This window comes from Salmo salar, chromosome 14 (genome assembly GCF_965601325.2).
Source record: "Salmo salar chromosome 14, fSalSal1, whole genome shotgun sequence".
NCBI lineage: Eukaryota > Metazoa > Chordata > Actinopteri > Salmoniformes > Salmonidae > Salmo > Salmo salar.
Window position 1 is genome coordinate 41,381,450 of NC_138304.1, and position 20,486 is coordinate 41,401,935.

A 20,486-nucleotide genomic window follows, 5' to 3' on the forward strand; every position below is an offset into this window, starting at 1 on the left:
CTCCAGCTGCTCCAGGGCCTCGCCAGAGGAGTGTGCCCTTGGGCTGCCCTCGTCGCTGATGTACGCACGAACAAACGCACACAGACACACTCACACACATACGCACACACTCGATCGTTCATTCACTCTCACATACACACACAACCACATGTATGAGCACACACCATCTCTTCGTCACACTCACACGCAAAGCAGTGATAGGAGGCTCCAGACTCAGACAGCTCATCAGGGATGCTGCAGAGCCCCTGTCTGCAGAGAGAGAGAGACAGAGATTTTCTATTGAGGCAGAGAGAGGAAAGAGACAGACGCCTCTGTGATTAACTGGGTCTGTGTGCCTGTTTGCATCTGTTTTGTAAAAGCAAATCAAAGGCCAGACAATATGTGTACTGTAGCTGTCATCTACAAAACATTTGTTTCACAGTAATGGTTTAAATTCAAACACCTATAGTAGGAGGCTGACTGTGGAGGCTGCTGAGTGGAGGACGGCTCATAGTAATGGCAGGAACGGAGCAAATGGAATGGCATCAAACAAATGGAACCCATGTATTTGATACCATTCCATTCATTCCCCTCCAGTCATAACCACGAGTTCGTCCTCCCCAATTAAGGTGCCACCAACCTCCTGTGGTGGTTAACTGTGCCCCTGTGTGTTCTTCCACTGGTATTCATTGAGATATTAACTGTAAGTCATTTTGGACCCTATTAGCCTGTAGAGATAACGTAGAGATAACGTGACCACCCCCAACAGTTGAAAAACACTTTAAGTGAAGTGTGTAACTTACCATTGTCAGAATAAAAAAGTTGTCAGGTATACCCAGAATATGAACACACGAATCAATGAAGGGACATGACTGCCAATGCGCTCATCTTTTTATTGCACAACAATGACTCATTTTGTTAGGAACGCTTTAACAACATTTCCACCGACCGACAGACCAGCTTATTGAGAGAGACCAGAGCCTGGCTCTGAGTTCTGGACCAGCTGAGAGAGAGAGAGTGTAGGACAGCCGTATACCCGATCCCAAAGCCACCTTTAGGTCCTACCTCTATTGCACTTATGTTCATCTGAAAGGATTGGGTAGGTGGAAGTATTGTGGTGGAAGTTCCAGCAAGCCTATCAAAGGAAAGAGTGGAGCTATTACCATATTGAGTACATCTATCCACTCCTTGCAGATAGTCACTATATGTGAAGTACTTAGGAGTAGGGGTTAGGGGTCAGTTTGGGGTTGGACAGCTAGATATCAGCTCAGACAGAGTACAGTATGGAGTTCAGTGGAGCGTTAAAGTACTTTAACCCTTACAGACCCAAACACAAGCTGAGCCTGAAGGGCTTTAAGACAACCTCAATGGGGAGCGACAAACACTGAGTGACAACGAGAGAAATTTGTTTTGTTTTTTCATTGCCAGATGAGGATAAAGCTACAGTGGCTGGAATATAGAATTCCACTTGAGTTCTGAGAACCTTTGTACTGGAACCACTGTTAGGAAGGCTAGCTGCAGTGATGTAGAAGCTCTTTTGACAAAAGATTCCAAAATAAACTGCTTTTTCAGACGGCAGCTCTCAGATTGCAATTGTGTCTGTTTCTGCTTGAGTGGGCCTGAAGACCTAGCTTGGTGTTCTCAAGTGGGACCAACAATGTAGAAGGAAAGGCACAGGCACACACACACACACACACACACACACACACACACACACACACACACACACACACACACACACACACACAGGCACACACACACACACACACACACACACACACACACACACACACACACACACACACACACACACACACACACACACACACACACACACACACACACACACACACACAATACAGAAAGTCCTAAAGCAGAGAGAAGGCTTAGATAAGCAGGCTACAGTAGCTACAACACTAAGGTATGATAATTGTCAGACTAGTTGACATTTTAAATCATTGTAGTTGGTTACACAGAAATATCTAGATTTGAAGGTCCCACAAGGAATTATCAACCAAACATCCCCTCTAGGTCAGAAGCAAATACATTGGTTAGTCAAACAGACAGATATGAGAAACAGGAATCAAGCTTGGTACTGCTGCTGCTCCCCTGGTCTTCAGATTAACCGTTTTGGGGTGTCCATTTTCATTTGAATGATTCTTGATTTGAGTTCAGTTGTCCACAAACACTGTTTGTTGTCTAAGGTGATATCTAGACTGCATAAACTCCACGAAAAAGCTTGTTTTGAGTTCACCCTCTCATTGTAGAAAATGTTTGGATTACACCAGATTGTGGCACAAACGACAATGTGCCTCCATAACTCTGTGTATGTCACACATACAGTAGATGAGTAGAGTACAGCGCGCATGGTGTTTGAAGGCTCAAACCAACAAAAATGTGTAATTTTGTGTTTCCCAAACCAGGGAAATTGAGATATACTGACATTGTCATTTTAATTCAGCAGTACTATTCTTTAGCTAACATTTGTACATATATTGCAAGTTGAAAATAAAAACACATATTTGCATTTCTACAAGCATGTACATACCACAAAAATAGACTATGTGGAAACTAGATATACAAGGCACAAGGTACAGTATATGCTGTCCATGTGCATTGGGGCAAACTGTAAACAAAAACAAGAACAACAACAAAACAAACAAACATAAAATACACTGATATGCTAAGACATCAACACTAAGGTATTCAGTACCCTTAACATCTTCCATATCTGGTACGGCAAAAATGTGAGATTTTAAACTGAGATAACCGTCTCTCAATAATCGTTGGTTGGTTTCAAGCATATGTGGGGAATCTCACTTGCATTCCATTGCAAGTTTCTTTTTCACAGAGAACAAAAGCAACAGTAAATTAACAGTAAGACTGTACTTGAATACGCCATCTTACAACTTGCATAACACTGTCTTATATATAACAGATGCAAGGGATTCAAGAAAGAGCTTGTCAAATTCACTGAGGTGTCATTCATTGATCAAGAGTCATGCTGGGTGCATGGGAACTCTTGCACTGAAACAGAGATGATATTGCCTGAACATAGCAGTTTTTTCTCTGACCTTTTTTTCACTGACTGTGGACAATCATTCAAATCTTTACAAATAATATCAGCACAGTCCTTATAGCAGCTTAGTAGGGCAAACTCGGGAATCGCACATACAAGGAATAGGTAAGAGGACCAATTGATTGCAATGACACAGCATTGAAGCGCACAACCAGAGTTCACTCATTTGGACTTAACTCCTTCATAATTGTATAGGCATTTTGCCATGCACTCTTCCCATGGGAGAAAACAAGCAGTCATTATAGTAATATGTTGGGGACTATGATCTGACTTAAAATATGTGACATGTGACAGTTAAAAACGATAGGCTCAAAGCATTAGGTTTTGATATGTGGCTCAGAATATAAGTGATAAACTTGTCTATAATAATATTTGTTATCGAGTGATCCATAATTTATGTGAAATTTAGGTCAAATCAATAGTGAACCAATAAGGAATCAATAAAACCATACAGATGTACAGTAACTGTATCTAGGTCAAATCAATAGTGAACCAATAAGGAATCAATAAAACCATACAGATGTGGGATCTTAATTTGACCCTGCTTCTCACAGCAGGAAAATGATCCTTCAGCAACACAACATTTTAATTATTATGTGTATTATAATTAATGGATTTTTTTGTAGGTGTTTTTCGTTATGGAAAAATGTGTCTGAAATTTTAAAGTGGAAATTACAAACTTTAGAAGTCTTTTTAAACTTTGAAAACACTACAATTTGCATTTCCTGTTGCCCAGGAATATTCTCTGCGACAACAATGGGATCAAATTAAGATAGCAGATCTGTATATCTTTCCGGAAGGTGGTAAACCTGAGTGAAATGTCCATCATCAAAAAAGTTCAAAGCTTCAAAAGTCAGAAATGGTACGACGACTCAGCTGCCAATTTTCTCCCAGATTTCTCCCAAAGATATTATTAGGTTAACCAGATGTGACCGTTGTAAAATACTGAAGCTGTGATTTCCCCTTTGCATTAAAAGGTCATAATGTGACACAATGTGCTTAATGTTGAGCTCAATTTTGCTGTGTTGCTTTGAACCAAAGAGTCAGTTCTCAGTGACAAACTGAAAATGGTTTCAACTCTCTGTCCTACATCCTATCATTTAAAAAAGTGTATTGTCTTGTCATAGAACAGAGAATGGGGTAACACACAGTTTACATAAAGAACACACCCAGACCAGAGAAGCAATAAAACTAAGAAACATTGCACAAACATTCAGCGACACAATCTCCCTTCGCATCGTCACCCAGAATAATTTCGGTCCTTGTATTTACATGGCAGTTTATTTCTGATTAGCTATCTTCCCCCTCATATGGCATACATTCAGCAAGAGAAGGCTTTGAAGTACACCAGGATTAGAATCATTAGAATATTTATAATCAATGTCACAACCCGCCACAACCATGAATTTTGAGAACTAAATAGGATTGTTGAAGAATAAATCATTTCCGTACAGACATTCGTAGAGTTTGAGATTCGAGGGAGCTGTATCACTTGCTCAATATACATACAACACCAAAAACACACAGGTGAAGACATACTTTCCTCCTCTGCCCCACAACATTTCCCATTGGCATGCATTCTGTCAATTAGTTAGTCTTTCTTTACAACATACAATATTACTTTAAATGGACTTTAAAGTGACAGTTTGGGGGAGTTGATTTCCATAACTCCATTCCGGAATTCTCAGGTGACCCTGAACCAGTTTGAAACCAGTTTGCGTCATTTGATCCACAAAATAATTACATCCACTCACTTCCTCTGACATTTTTGGTTAAGATAACAACGTGGTCACTGGATTACAATAACACAACATGTGAAGCCACGGCAGCTGCTGGATTCTTTAAGGTTTCACAGTAAAAATAAAGAAATTAGTTACCTGTACAGCATATGTATATACATTTTATATATATATTTAAATATATAGGCGGGGTAAAAGTATTGCAGAATTATATTGCATGTATTAATCAATAAACCTGGACGAAAACAAGCAAGTATACAGTATGGGTTGTTTGCGATGGTTCTTTTTGATAAAGCTCAGATGATTTACCACCATTTTTGCCTCCAGGGTCACGATCAGTATATTTCTGCTGACATGACAAGTGGATATCTTTCCAGACACATTTAGTTGGACAGAGAAGCTGGGAAATATTGCCTGTGCCATTGCCAGCAAATCCAACCAATCAGGCCTGACAACGTAGTGTAAAGATATGAGTACACGAGTCAGCTCTCTTGTAAAAACAAATCCAACCAACCAGGCCTGACAACGTAGTGTAAAGATATGAGTACACGAGTCAGCTCTCTTGGAAAAACAAAATGGAACCAAAAACACACACACACACACACACACACACACACACACACACACACACACACACACACACACACACACACACACACACACACACACAAACCAAATATATGGCTTCTGAACTTGGAATCAAGGCAGTTGAATAAATGGCATTTTTTTCTTTTTTAGTTGATACAGACACAACCAAACTTTGTGTTTAAGCTCAACTTTGGTTTGGAGTAGTTACAATGAAGATATTACCTTTCGGTATTTTTTTTTTTTACTATTTTAACTATTTACACATCGATGTAAGATCGACCAGCGGTCTAAAACACTACCTTCACTACTATTTTAAACAATATGAAGAGCAATGTATTTATTTTGCTACAACAGCGTTTACAGAAAAAAGGACACCAAAAAACACATTCTGAAAGCGTAAAATGTCATCATTGTCATTTGATTCAAGTCCCTGATTTTGCGTTTTTAAGTCCAGCTCCTGCTAGATTGCATTGTATGGATTCTACACAGTATGCAACAGTTACATTAATTATGTTGTTTCTCAATATCTTTACAATAAAGACAGCAATATAGGTGTTTGGAAGCAGAGTGTAAGGGGTGATACTAAGACTACAGGTGCTGGCATAGTAGAATAGTCCAGTCCCACCTTTGTTAAACTAGTTTAATTGATTCGACTCTCCAAGTCACACGAGCCAAAGAGTTCCTCTTTCCTCTTTGTTGACTCCGACCGACACACAGGACATTCAGTTAGAATGACTGACGGTGTGGCCCATATGAAGCCAGCCAGGTCAGTAAGGAAGCCGACCAGTCAGGTCATCCAGACAGAGATAAACAGACGTTTAGATTCACCCATGTGAAGAAGGCCTCTCTCCTGCAGCTCTCATAGGGTCACAAGTTGGAAGACAGCCGGTTCCGGGCTGAGTCTAACTCCGGTATGCTAACGATCGAATCCTTCTTAGGAGCTCCAGAGGCCGGGAGCCCCGACCCAGCCGCCGCTGCAGCCGCCCCCATCCCGGGTGCTCCTCCTGGGGGAGGAGTGGAGGCGAAGGCCACCCGCTGTGGAACTCCCGCAGGTCTCCCCCCAACCTGGACCCCCACTCCAGAGGGCCCAGGCTGGCTGGGGTGAGTGGGCTGAGGGGGGCCAATGGAGGTGGAGGAGGCGTGGGTGGATGGGTGGGTAGATTGGGGAGGGCTGGGGCCGGCAGGAGGGGTTCCATCCTGAGGTAGGGAGAGCTGGGAGGCGGAGAGGACACGGGCGTCTTGGCTCAGGGTGCCTGAGTGGAGCGAGTGGGTGCTTTTGTGTGAGGAGGGCCTCTGGATGGTGTGCGTGGGGCTGGGAACGTGGTGCTGCACCAGGGACAGCTGAGACCCAGACGGCCCCGCTCCCCCCATGTACTGGAATGTCCGTCCTGGATGCGCCAGAGGGCTCTGGACTGGTGGGCTGGAAATAGCTGACCCAAACACTCCTGTTGCATGAGCCATCTGTGGTGGCTGGGACTGGAGAGGAGATGCGGAAACAGGGCTCTGTGACAGGCTATGGACCACCTGGAACCTCCGCAACATGCGGGGGGACTGCAGCGTCCCTGACCCTGACCCAGACGCTGACCCTGGCCCCATCGGACCTGGCCCCATCGGACCTGGCCCCATCCCCATCCCCATACCCATCGGCCCCATCCCCATCCCCGGCATCCCCATTCCCCCCATCGGCCCCATCCCCTGGGGGCAGAAGCTCATGGCCACAGCCTGCTGGAGGCTGGCGAGGGCCCCGACCCCGGATGGGCCTGCGGGGGAGAACATGCCCCCAGGGACGGAGGATGTCATGGACATGGTGCGGGGTCTCTGGAGGTCCACCAGTTTGACCATTTCACGATCGTACTTAACAATCTCCTGGATCATCTCATTCTCATGGTTGTTGAAAACGCCGGAGTTGAGGTCGTGCTGCACTTTGTGCATCAGAATGGAGTTCTTCTTGCCTGTGATGGAGTGAGGAGGAGGATAAAAGTAGAACATGATGAGGTAGATGAAGAGGAGAACAAGGGAGGAGGAGGAGGAACACAGACAGTATTTTCTATCCTTCAAACTAGGTATATTGTTTTGGCAAGTAGCAATGCTATATGAAAATACTGACTACAAGAGGGTCACAGTGTCACTTCATCAATTAAAGGAAAGAGTCACCTATTTTGAATGTTATATCATTTTTATGCATCTCTGAGCGATGTTCTATCGATTCCGGGGTCATTTAATGTTTTTGTGTGTTCCTGAGCTATTGTCGTTTAAGCAGGCAGAAATACAGCCGGCATGACAAGTTTTGCATTATATAATGAATATCGCACATAGACAACTAAATAACTAAATAACATTCAAAATGGGTGAGTCTTTCCTTTGTCCTGTATAGAGCATGCTGAAGCAACACCATAACTCAGCTCAATGCTCGGGCTAGAGTTATCTTTCATAGATAAGTTTGCATCTGCTATTTCTAAGAGGGAATCCAACATAAAAGGTCAAATAAAGATGTGTTTATGTGATATCAATACGTAATATTAGGGTAAGATGTGAAGATGAATTCTCAATAAAGACAGTGTCACGCCCAAAGCCTGGTTTTATCCTCTACTCTCCTGTGAAAATAACAGGTGCAACCACTTGATAAATCTGGCCCAGTCCCTATTGATTGGACCACTGTTGTGTCTGGCAAACAGTGGGGAATGCAGCATCTGTGGAACCACCTGGGTACCACTAGCGCGGAAAACTACTATCCCACAGGTAGTTTATTGTTCTCTTTCTAGGAAGAGAAGCAGTACAACTAGGGCCCTATTTTACTACTTTAAAATGCATCCTTCTTTCTTATTTCCCTTGGGAAGTAATCACTGATCTAACACAAATGGATTGTTGAAAGTTCACGGATCTACTACTGTCAGATCAGTGATTACTCTAATGCAGGGAGTGAGGAAGGTGCATTAGTACAGGGCCCAGAGCTCTCTTCAGTACCTATGCGGTCCAGTCGGTCGATGGCCACGGTCTCAAAGGCCCGTCTCATCATGGGGTACTCCTCTAGCACCTCATTAAAGTTGTCCACAGACAGGGAGTAGAGACGGCAGTACGTCTCCGCTCTGACGCTGGCCGTACGCCGACCCCGCGTCAGCAAACAGATCTCTGATAGAGGGAGACAGGGTCAGGAAACACAGAGATCGAGCAAAATGTCTCAGAGATACAATATATTCATGTTCTATTACATTATCTGTAAAATATACTGTACAAACCACCCATTATCTGTTTCACTACCAGTTGTTTGGGATTGTGGTACACTTCCAATAAAGTTGTGCTAGTTTTCAAAGCCGAGGGACACATGACTCCCACAAAGCAGTGGGTATTCTGCTCCAGAATACTCCAGTGATCTCATTATGTCTAAATATGAATTGTTCGCTGAATTAAATGAAAGTCTGTGTGTATTGTGATTCAGGCCCATACCTCCAAAGTAGGAGCCATCAGAGAGCTTCATTCCCAGGGTTCCCTTGGTGATGACGTTACAGACTCCGTGCTGGATAAAGTACATCTTCTTGCCAATGGTGCCCTCTCTGATGATGTAATCACGAGGCTGGAAGACCTCAAAGCGGAGCATGATCAGCATGGCTGTCACAAAGTTGGGCTCTGCGTTGGCGAACAGCGGCATGGACGCCACCAGCTTCCGGCAGTTGAAATTGACAATTTCCTGATGATTGGATAGACAAAGTTTGTTAGTAAAATATTTCAAAATCACTATATCCACCAATTATTCACATTTATGTTTTTTCTTTAGAAATTATTGCTTATGGGTACGTTCATGTGTGTGTAAAATATTACTGTTCTCAGATTTTTTATTAATAAGATTTTCGATATGTATGAAAATGTTTTTTTGCTAAATGCTGTACCATTGGTTAGCTGGAATGGAATGTTTGTATCCTGTATATTTGACCTGTGTATGAACGCACTTACAGTAAGTCGCTCTGGATAAGAGCATCTGCTAAATGACTCAAATGTCAAATGTAAATGTTACACATACAGGTCTCAAATTATTGTATTTATAATATCGTTGTAACATTTCTATATTTCTTCATTCCTTTCTTAGAATTTGGGGGAATTGTGTGTATTGTTTAGTAATGGCAGGTATTATTGCAGTGTTGGAGCTAGAAATATAAGCATATATAAATGTTTTATATTGATGTCATACATTTAGCATTTCTACATTTCTTTATAAAAATGTAGCTATTTGTACATTTGATTGTGTAAAACCTAGCAGTACTACTTATTTTTCTGAGAGTGAGGCATATATATAGCATTTTGCAACAGAAAAACTGGATTATATGTGTCTCTGAAATAAAACCATCAAGTGATGGATTTTAAACAAAGACATGTCTGTCATTAAACCATGCCATGATTAGATAGAGAAAAAACACACCAATCTCTTTCATCATTTCTTTCAACAATCAAAGCTCATTTCCCAGCATTTCTGAAAATGGATATATAGCGTTTTGGAAGGAAACTCTTGAAATGTTTTTAAATGGTTGTGTGTGTGTGTGTGTGTGTCCATGGTGTGCCTGTTTAGGTAGGAACTCAGAGACCCACCTCTCTGAGTGGTTCGTTCAGTTCCTCCAGGATGCTGTCTTCATCAAACATCTTCCCCTGGTACCGGTGCTCATAATAGTCATGGATTTTCTGTCGGAAGTCAGATGGCAGCTTGTGGAAGGACATGTACTGCTCCACTTGTTTGTACTGTAGAGAGAAATTGAGTCAACGTGCTATCTAGAACCAAAAAGGGTTCTTCGACTATCCTTATAGGAGAACCCTTTGAAGGACCCTTTTTGATACCAGGTAGAACCATTTTGAGTTCCAAGTAGAACACCTTCCACAGAGGGTTCTACATAGAACCCAAAATAGTTCTACCTGGAACCAAAAAGGGTTCTACCTCGAACCAAAAAGGGTTGTCCTATGGGGACAGCTGATTAACTATTTGTATCTAAGAGTGTAGAGTTTAAACTGACTCTTTGGAGTGGTTCAACCATTCCATCATGAAAAAAAGGGAGACCCATTACCAAAGTGGATGGTGGACAGGCCACGGTGAAAACTAAGGTCTGGTTTTCCAGACAAAGATTAAAACTATTCTGGACTAAAAAACATGCTAAATGGAGCATCTTTCTAGCCTAGAACTAGTGCTTTCTAGTCTAGGACTAAGTCTACTCTGTCTGGGAAATCAGCTCCAAAAGCTATGCATTACTAAATCAATGGAGTGTATCAGGTGGTGTATAACTGGCATGGTGTTTGATCTCAACCCTCCTCAGGATGCCAGTCTGCCAGTCAGGAAGACATAGATGTGGTTGTAAAGCTGTTGAGCTGTGGGAGATGGAGAGATTCCTCTGTGCACTTTTATGTCAGCATCCGTGCAATTCAGCCCACGTCAAACAGGGAAGCTGTCTCATAAACATGTCACTCCACCCAGCACTCATAAAGCCTTCACAAATATAACACAGGCCTGGGTCTTAACTGGCACTGACACGTCAAAACCCACACACATACTGGCGCACACACGGACAGACGGCCAGACGGACAGACAGACAGACAGACAGTTAATTCGTCTGTCTGTCTGTTTTCCTTCCCTTCTTTCTCAAACCATTAAACATTTACAAAAACAGAATCTCTTTCATAATTTCAGAGAAAATAGTATAAACTATGCAAATCTGGAATGTGTACCCTTATGAACACCTTACTGATTGTAATATATAATTATATATGCCATTTAGCAGATGCTTTTATCCAAAGTGACTTACAGTCATGCCTGCATACATTTAACATATGGGTGGTCCAGGGAATCAAACCCACTACCCTGGGGTAACAAGCACCATGCTCTACCAACTGAGCTACATATTAAGGTCTAGCAATAGTGTTAATAACTGCCTTATTCATGATCTACTAGACGGGAGCACCATAAAGGTTTACCATACCCCATTTCACCCTCCGCTTTCATCTCTGCCACATCCACCAAGAGGAAGCCATACCATTCTAACAAGCTCAGTTGAATAATTCAAAGGCAAAATAAAGAAGTGAAGTCTCCCATGGGTGATGAAAGCTTTTCCCTAACTTATGCTGTTACATAATGAGATGCTGCGTCAGTGCTGCTGCTCTCTGACAGGCAGGCTGAACTGAAGCTGTGGTGGCATAGGTAGGTGTTGCTGACGTAGTGTGTGTGGGTGTGTGGGGGGGAGGGTGTTGCTGACGTAGAAACAGCCCAGGACTTGCTGGTGATGCTGATAGGCTAACCATCATAACAACAGGACCTGCTGGTGATGCTGATAGGCTAACCATCATAACAACAGGACCTGCTGGTGATGCTGATAGGCTAACCATCATAACAACAGGACCTGCTGGTGATGCTGATAGGCTAACCATCATAACAACAGGACCTGCTGGTGATGCTGATAGGCTAACCATCATAACAACAGGACCTGCTGGTGATGCTGATAGGCTAACCATCATAACAACAGGACCTGCTGGTGATGCTGATAGGCTAACCATCATAACAACAGGACCTGCTGGTGATGCTGATAGGCTAACCATCATAACAACAGGACCTGGTGAGGATGGATCAGTCATTGCCTGTGTCTGAAATAGTACCCTTTGCCTATATAGTGCACTACTTTTGACCAGGGCTCATAGGGCTTTGGTCAGAAGTAATGCACTATATGGGGAATAGGATGCCATTTTAGACACAGCCAGTGTTCCCATTGTGGTGAGACCATAGAAATGGAATAGGTAGAATGGAGTAGTTGTAACATAGATACCAGTAGTTCTATTATTTACAGGATTTCTATGATTATACCAAGAAAACATGATGTTCAGTTGAACAACTTGAATAGTGGTATCCCAGAGCTTAAAATGTCCATTCCAATGAGGATTTCATGTGGATAATGGTACTGTAATACCCACACCTACTGCTACTCCCAGTTTCAGCATCAACCATATCCCTCTTTGCCTTCTCTGATTGGTGAGTGATGTAGAGGTCATGGGTCAAACCTGTCCCCAGCGATTTAGACTCATAAGTACAGGAGAATGAAGCAACAAAACACTATCTGTTTGGCTGCTGATTGGCTTAAATAGCTGCGGTTTAATGACCTGCTTTTGAAAAACATGTCCAGGTGCCAGATTGATTTTTACAACCTGACAGCTCTCCAAAGTTATTGAGAAATGAGAGAAAGGGTTAGCCAATGAGCCACAGCGCTCGGAGGGGGACTGACAAACATCCAAAGAGGGTCAAAATGACATCCATTTTCTGTGTCACTGACTGGCCCATATGCTGCAGCTAAAGAGTGTGAGAGATGACATCTTGATGTAGCCTAAACATTGGCGTTCATGGATTTCTGTTTAGCACTTGGTGGTGGAATAGTTCTCCATTCACTATTGACAGCATGATGGACAATGTTCTATCACTTTTACTTCTACCCAGGGGCATAAAATGGGGAACAAACTGTGGGTGACACTATTTATCCCTTACAGTTAAACACAAAAATAGTAAAAATCCAATGAAAGTAAATGGAAATAGATATGTCATAGCGATTATCAATTCAACACAACCCCCCGGTCTGCTCCAGTGACACAAGTGACATCAGCGACACTTATACGTCTCTGCAGCATCTATCTTTAAAGCTCTTTCATCTCAACCCCCCCATGGCCTCCCCCTATCCCTCTCCTCTCTACCCTGTCCTCTCCCCTCAGTCCTCGCTCCCCACCATGAGGAATTCTAATTTGGGTTCAGTGCGGACAGCCTTTCAGATATATCATTAATTCACTGCATTCCGGCCTAAATCACTTCATTATAATACAAAGCACATCTAGCAGTGAGTGAGAGGCTGGTGACAGCCAAGTCAAAGCCTGTCTCCCTGTCTCCCATCCCGCCAGAGAAGATGTGAGCAGAGGTAAAACAACATCAAAGTTACTACTGCTGTGTTAATTGGATTTTTACGGAATCAGAAAAATACTGAGATTGACTCTGAGAGAGTTAATGGCCACGGGATGTTGGCCTGTGCAAGTCTTACATTTTGTTTTATATTTTCCTCCATTGAATGTCTGAATATGTTTACGTACATCTATGAGCTACCGTCTTTAAAAAAAGGGAGTTCCTGTAACGCCCTGGCCATAGAGAGGGGTTTTTGTTCTTTATTTTGGTTAGGCCAGGGTGTTACATTGGGTGGGCGTTCTATGTTCCTTTTTCTATGTTTTTGTATTTCTTTGTTTTGGGCCGTGTGTGTGGCTCCCAATCAGGCACAGCTGAAGCTCGTTGTTGCTGATTGGGAGTCACACATAAGGAGCATGTGTTTTCTTTGGGTATTGTGGGTAATTGTTTCTGTTAGTGTTTTGCACCTGACAGGACTGTTTGGCTGTCGGTTTTCTTATTTTTGTGTAGTGTTCTCTTTTGTTCTAATTAAAAATTATGATGAACACTAACTCCGCTGCACCTTGGTCTACTCTCTCTCACGACAACCCTTACAGTTCCAAAATGATTATTTGGCTGTCCCCATAGGATAACAATTTTTGGTTTCAGGTAGAACTCTATTGGGTACCATGTAGAACCCTCTGTGGAAAGGGTTCTACAGGGAACCCAAAAGGTTTTTAATTGGAACCCAAAAGGGTTCTTCAAAGGGTTCTCCTATGAGGACAGCCGAAGAACCCTTTTAGGTTCTAGATAGCACCTTTTTTCTAAAAGTGTACGTACTGATATTTAACCCTCTATATACAGTAAGAACTAATGATGGCCACAGTAGATCCTAACTCAGTCTGAGCAATGGAGGTGGTCAGAGACTTGATTTGTGTCTGAGAGAAGACAGCCCACATGAAAAAAGACTACAGTTTAGAATCCTATAGTAAACTGTAGTATACTGTAGAATACTACACTGAGTGTACAAAACATCAGCAACACCTTCCTAATATTTAGTTGCACCCCCTTTTGCCCTCAGAACAGGATCGATTCGTCAGTACATGGACTCTACAAGGTGTCAAAAGCGTTCAGGGATGCTGGCCCATGTTAACTCCAATGCTTCCAACAGCTGTATCAAGTTGGCTGGATGTCCTTTGGGTGGTGGACCATTCTTGATACATACAGGAAACGGTTGAGTGTGAAAAACCCAGCAGTGCTGCAGTTCTTGACACAAACTGGTGCACCTGGCACCTATAACCATACCCCGTTCAAAGGCACTTAAATCTTTTGTCTTGTCCATTCACCCTCTGAATGGCACACATACACAATCCATGTCTCCATTATCTCAAGGCTTAAAAATCCTTCTTTAACCTGTCTCCTCCCCTTCATCTGCACTGATTGAAGTGGATTTAACAAGTGACATCAATAAGGGATCATAGCTTTCACCTTGATTCACCTGGTCAGTCTATGTCATTGAACTAGGTCTTCTTAATGTTTTGTACACTCACTGTACTATCCATCGATCATGTGTAGTACTTACTATAGAATGTTGTAGTACACTGTAGAATACTATAGTAAATACTACAATATTATCCGGAAGAAAAAAACCCAGTGTAGTAAATATTACAGTAATGCCCATTCCCCTCCCCAATATTGCAATTTGTGGTACCCATGTGAGAAACCTACATGCCAAGTTTAGACCATAGCTGTGTTCGAGTACTCATACTAACCGCATTAACTGTACTATTTGTGATGTGATTTGAGTGTATAGTATGCTTATTGGTCATAGTATGGATATAGTTAGTATGCCAATTATTACAGGGGCTGAGTCACTGGCTTACTGGTGCTCTTCCATGCCGTCCCTAGAAGGGGTGCGTCACTTGAGTGGGTTGAGTCACTGACGTGGTCTTCCTGTCTGGGTTGGCGCCCCCCCTTGGGTTGTGCCGTGGCGGACATCTTTGTGGGCTATACTCGGCCTTGTCTCAAGTTGGTGATTGAAGATATCCCTCTACTGGTGTGGGGGCTGTGCTTTGGCAAAGTGGGTGGGGTTATATCCGGCATGTTTGGCCCTGTCCGGGGGTATCATCGGAGGGGCCACAGTGTCTCCTGACCCCTCCTGTCTCAGCCTCCAGTATTTATGCTGCAGTAGTTTATGTGTCGGGGGGCTAGGGTCAGTCTGTTATATCTGGAGTATTTCTCCTGTCTTATCTGGTGTCCTGTGTGAATTTAAGTATGCTCTCTCTAATTCTCTCTTTCTTTCTTTCTTTCTTTGTCTCTCTCGGAGGACCTGAGCCCTAGGACCATGCCTCAGGACTACCAGGCATGATGACTCCTTGCTGTCCCCAGTCCACCTGGTCGTGCTGCTGCTCCAGTTTCAACTGTTCTGCCTGCAGCTATGGAACCCTGACCTGTTCACCGGACGTGCTACCTGTCCCAGACCTGCTGTTTTCAACTCTCTAGAGACAGCAGGAGCGGTAGAGATACTCTCAATGATCGGCTATGAAAAGCCAGCTGACATTTACTCTTGAGGTGCTGACTTGTTGCACCCTCGACAACTACTGTGATTATTATTATTTGACCATGCTGGTCATTTATGAACATTTGAACATCTTGGCCATGTTCTGTTATAATCTCCACCCGGCCAGCCAGAAGAGGACTGGCCACCCCTCATAGCCTGGTTCCTCTCTAGGTTTCTTCCTAGGTTTTGGCCTTTCTAGGGAGTTTTTCCTAGCAACCGTGCTTCTACACCTGCATTGCTTGCTGTTTGGGGGTTTAGGCTGGGTTTCTGTACAGCACGTTGAGATATCAGCTGATCTAAGAAGGGCTATATAAATATGAACTAGACACGCAGAGGACACTATTTCTGTACTTTAGGGCCCATAATGTAATTCTTCCGGAAATGGGCGTGGCTTTACATCGTTTTCAGATTAGAAGAAAATGGAGGAAAATCTGCAACGAGTAGAACGAGAGCTGATACAAATTCATTGCTTTAACTAATTATGACAAATGTTAAGAAAATGTTGAGCAATGTAATAAAGTAATGACTTTTCAAATAAGTTACCTTACACATTATGTTGGCTGACAATTTGTTAGCTACGCTGTCCTTATAAACCACATAACATATTACAGCAGTATATGTACCGGTATGTTAGCTAACGTTAGTTGGCTACTTATATGTACCGGTATGTTAGCTAACGTTAGTTGGCTACTTATATGTACCGGTATGTTACCTAACGTTAGTTGGCTACTTATATGTACCGGTATGTTAGCTAACGTTAGTTGGCTACTTATATGTACCGGTATGTTACCTAACGTTAGTTGGCTACTTATATGTACCGAAATGTTAGCTAACGTTAGTTGGCTACTTATATGTACCGGTATGTTAGCTAACATTAGTTGGCTACTTATATGTACCGGTATGTTAGCTAACGTTAGTTGGCTATTTATACATCAAACCTGCCAGTATATTAACTATAAATGATCTAACTACCCAATGTTTATTGATTTGATTATTCCCATTATTCTTAGCTTAGCTAAATGGTATAGTCGATGTGCGTTCTCAACAGACATTCGGGTGCTTTCGTAAATTCGCTCTGGCTATCTACACAGATTTCAGAGCACTCTCTTCTGAGTGTACCAGAGCGCAGAATAATGAATTTACGAGCGCTCAACACCAGTTCAATATGGCCGGTGTCAGTAAAAGTCGGCAAAAAAGCGTAATTAAATTGTTTCCAGCAGCACAGTTAGAGTCACCAATGCTCTGGATAACCTGAAAACTGCCTAACCACCTCTGCTAGGGTGAGAAAAATGGTCAGAGTGGTCTCATTTGTGTCTGGAAGTAGCTAGCAAGCTAGCCAATGTTAGCTTGTGTGCTTGACTGCCGTTGTAAGGTCAGAACGCTCAAATCAACCCAACTCCTGGGCCAGAGCGTCCAGTGTGCGCTCGGAGAGCGAAACGCCCTGAATTTAACAAACGGACAATCTGACAAGGCTCTGAATTTACGAGCGCACTCTGGCGCTCCACATTGAATGAACACACCCAAAGTCGTAAAATGTCTAACTAGTCATGTGTTATGCTAACTAGCTAGCAAGAGGTTGCATAGCAACAGCATCAACTTCCGGTAGACAGGCGAAGAGCTAGTACGCTCAACTGAAAGCATACTGTTCATTTACAGTATACTAAAATTAACTAATAGTATATAGTATGCAGTATATACTCATTAAGTATGTAGTATACAGTATGTTAGTATGGGTATTTGAGCACAGCTCATGTATTGTGTTCTCTACTGTTTATAGAAAAGAGCAGAAGCTTTGAACCATCCGTTCAGACCCCAGTCCTACCTACCTACAGGTTATGGAAATGTTTTAGTATTTCTTCAGTAGGTTTCAAAGACAATCAATCAAAAACACTACAGTAAATACTACAGTTATGTCCGCAAAAACACTACTGTAAATACTACAGTATATTACAGTCAGCAAAAATATTCCATGAATTACTATGGTATATACTACAGTTTTATTTTACTACATAATTTATACTATAATTAACTGTAAATATTACAGTATACTACAGTAAATGCAACGGTAAGGTATGCAAAAACACTGCAGTGAATATTATTATAGTATTTATACCATAGAATACTATAGTCATTTTTTGTGGGAGATCACTTCTGTGGCTGACATGTAAACAATCCTCCATCCTCTTACATGCTTCAGGCAACACAGCTTGGGCTGTGAAAGACCTCTGCTGAGTACTAAGCTACTATACTGTCCAGCCTTTAGGGTGACCAATCCAGCACTAACACACCTGATTAATCCAATGACTCTCGGGTGATTCATTGGATTAGGTCTTTCAATGCTGGGCCATGCACCCACTTCATCTGTCCAGGACCAAGATGGGCTAGTGGCCATCCCCCTGTGCTACAGTGTGAACCCACAGAGAGCGACTGACTCCACTCTCATCAGGGGCAGAAGGTTTAAATGTCTCTCAGTAATAGTTGGAGGCATAGCGAATTCCTCCAGCCGAGAGCAGCTTCACTGGACTGACAGTTTCTTTTCTGGGTGTTTTAATAAACACACGGTGGTCCTCAGCTCAGAAACCATAATCCCTAGCAGAGCAGAGTCGTCGGAAAAACTGACAGCAGATCATGAGGAGTAGAACGTTTCTATTGGAATGTACTGACCTGGCCTCTCTGCAATGCATGGTGGAGTGGTAAAATGGATTAGACAGAGAGTTATTAAAGAGACCAGGAAATACAAATGAGAGACAAACTATTACAACTCTTTCAGTTCCATTCAGTGGGAAGAGTTCCATTATGGTCCAAGTGCAGTTTTACATGGATGCCTAATCCTCCTTCATTTGATTCAAGGTAGGATAAAAAGATTCCATTCACCTGTTCAAGACGTTCTAGAACACCAATATTCTGATAAGATTGCATTTGTAAAACCAGTCACTCTCTGTTGTAAAACCAGTCACTCTCTGTTGTATAGCCAGTCACTCTCTGTTGTAAAGCCAGTCACTCTCTGTTGTAAAACCAGTCACTCTCTGTTGTAAAGCCAGTCACTCTCTGTTGTAAAGCCAGTCACTCTCTGTTGTAAAACCAGTCACTCTCTGTTGTAAAACCAGTCACTCTCTGTTGTAAAGCCAGTCACTCTCTGTTGTAAAGCCAGTCACTCTCTGTTGTAAAACCAGTCACTCTCTGTTGTAAAACCAGTCACTCTCTGTTGTAAAATCAGCCACTCTCTGCAGTAAAACCAGTCACTGTCTGCTGTAAAACCAGTCACTGTCTGCTGTAAAACCAGATACCTGGCAGGTTGTTCATCTCCCCCTGGGAGATACCATTCCTCACCGATGAGACACACCGTGTATCACACAGAGAGCTTTTAGCACCCGTTGCCCAGGGCACGAGAAGAAGGATGAAGGGTAATGGAGAACCATCTCATTGCAGATCTAATAGAGGTGAAATACAACGAGTACGATTGGTAACAAAATGTGATCCAATATGATTTACAACTAGGTAATTACATTTCGCTCCTCATAGGAAAGACCTTGAAATGAAATGAAAAGTAGCATTGCCGTAACAGAGGATATTCCCAGACAAAAATGACTATTATTGTCCTGACATCTCTGACTATGGCCCAAAATCGCATAGAAAAGGTATGTATAAGAGGCAAGAGACTTCAGACCATCTATAGCCCATAAGTCTTCTCCTCTTCCCCGCCTCCCCTCCCCCTTGCTCGGTTCCCCGTAGTGGCCAGTTAGCACTGCACCTCTCAAGGACACAGCCAACAGAGAGAGGGAAGGAGAGAGAGAGAGAGAGAGCGAGAGAAGGACAGGGAGAGAGTGAGAGAGAGAGAGAAAGAAAGAAAGACAGGGAGAAAGAGAAAGAGAAGGACAGGGAGAGAGAGAGGTAGAGAGAGAGAGAGAGAGAGAGAGAGAGAGAGAGAGAGAGATAGAGAGGGGGGAGATAGAGAAGTACAGGGAGAGAGAGAGAGCGAGAGAGAGAGAGAGAGAGAGAGAGAAGGTAGACAGACAGAAAGAGAGAGACCGAGAAGAAAATCGAGATGGAAGGGAAGCACAGAGGGAGTGGGATGAGAGCAACAACGTGTGTGTGAGAGAGAGATTGAGTGGGAGAGGCAGGGAAAGGGAGAGAGGGGGCCATGGTGGGGACATAACCTTCAGGACGACATTGGCAGCAGGTCTGCTGCCTCATCAATTCTGCTGCTGCCCAGAGGGACGTCATATCTCCCACTCCACCTTTCCCTCCTCTTCCACATCTGCCTCCCTCCCTTAACCCCCCTGCTACCCCCAGCCCGCGGCAACGCGGCTCTACCTGGGTGAACACACCCGCTCACTCCGATTGGCTGCTGAGAGGTAGGAGCACTACCCCAGCTCGACAACCACAGAGACTCTGCTTGGAGACAGGAGCCAGGGCTTGTGTTGCTAACGCTGCTGCTAACACCAGGCGACACTACTGCAACACTACTCATTAACACTAGACTACAGCTTGCTGGCTGGGCTCTGCAGGTATCTACCTGGGATCTACAGAGAAACTATATGGTGTTATACTACTATACAACAGGTACTATCTGGTACCTATGTCAAAGATCAGTTTGTAGGCCACCTTACTACCGACTAGGTACAACCAAATGATGTCTAGTGGTTCAATAATAAAATAAAGTAA

At 43.1% G+C, this 20,486-nt stretch overlaps 1 protein-coding gene across 1 annotated transcript in view; it reads right to left on the reverse strand.

Moving 5' to 3' along the window:
• Window positions 1-858: 858 nt before the first annotated feature.
• Window positions 859-20,486, reverse strand: part of LOC106569543 (potassium/sodium hyperpolarization-activated cyclic nucleotide-gated channel 1) — a 73,369-nt gene continuing 53,741 nt past the window's right edge. The window contains exons 5-8 of the mRNA XM_014141001.3: window positions 9,964-10,110; window positions 8,830-9,070; window positions 8,350-8,514; window positions 859-7,337 (exon numbers count right to left, since the gene is read on the reverse strand). Coding sequence (XP_013996476.1) covers window positions 6,253-7,337; window positions 8,350-8,514; window positions 8,830-9,070; window positions 9,964-10,110 — 1,638 coding nt within the window. The 3' untranslated portion in view covers window positions 859-6,252. The remainder of the gene's footprint in view (window positions 7,338-8,349; window positions 8,515-8,829; window positions 9,071-9,963; window positions 10,111-20,486) is intronic.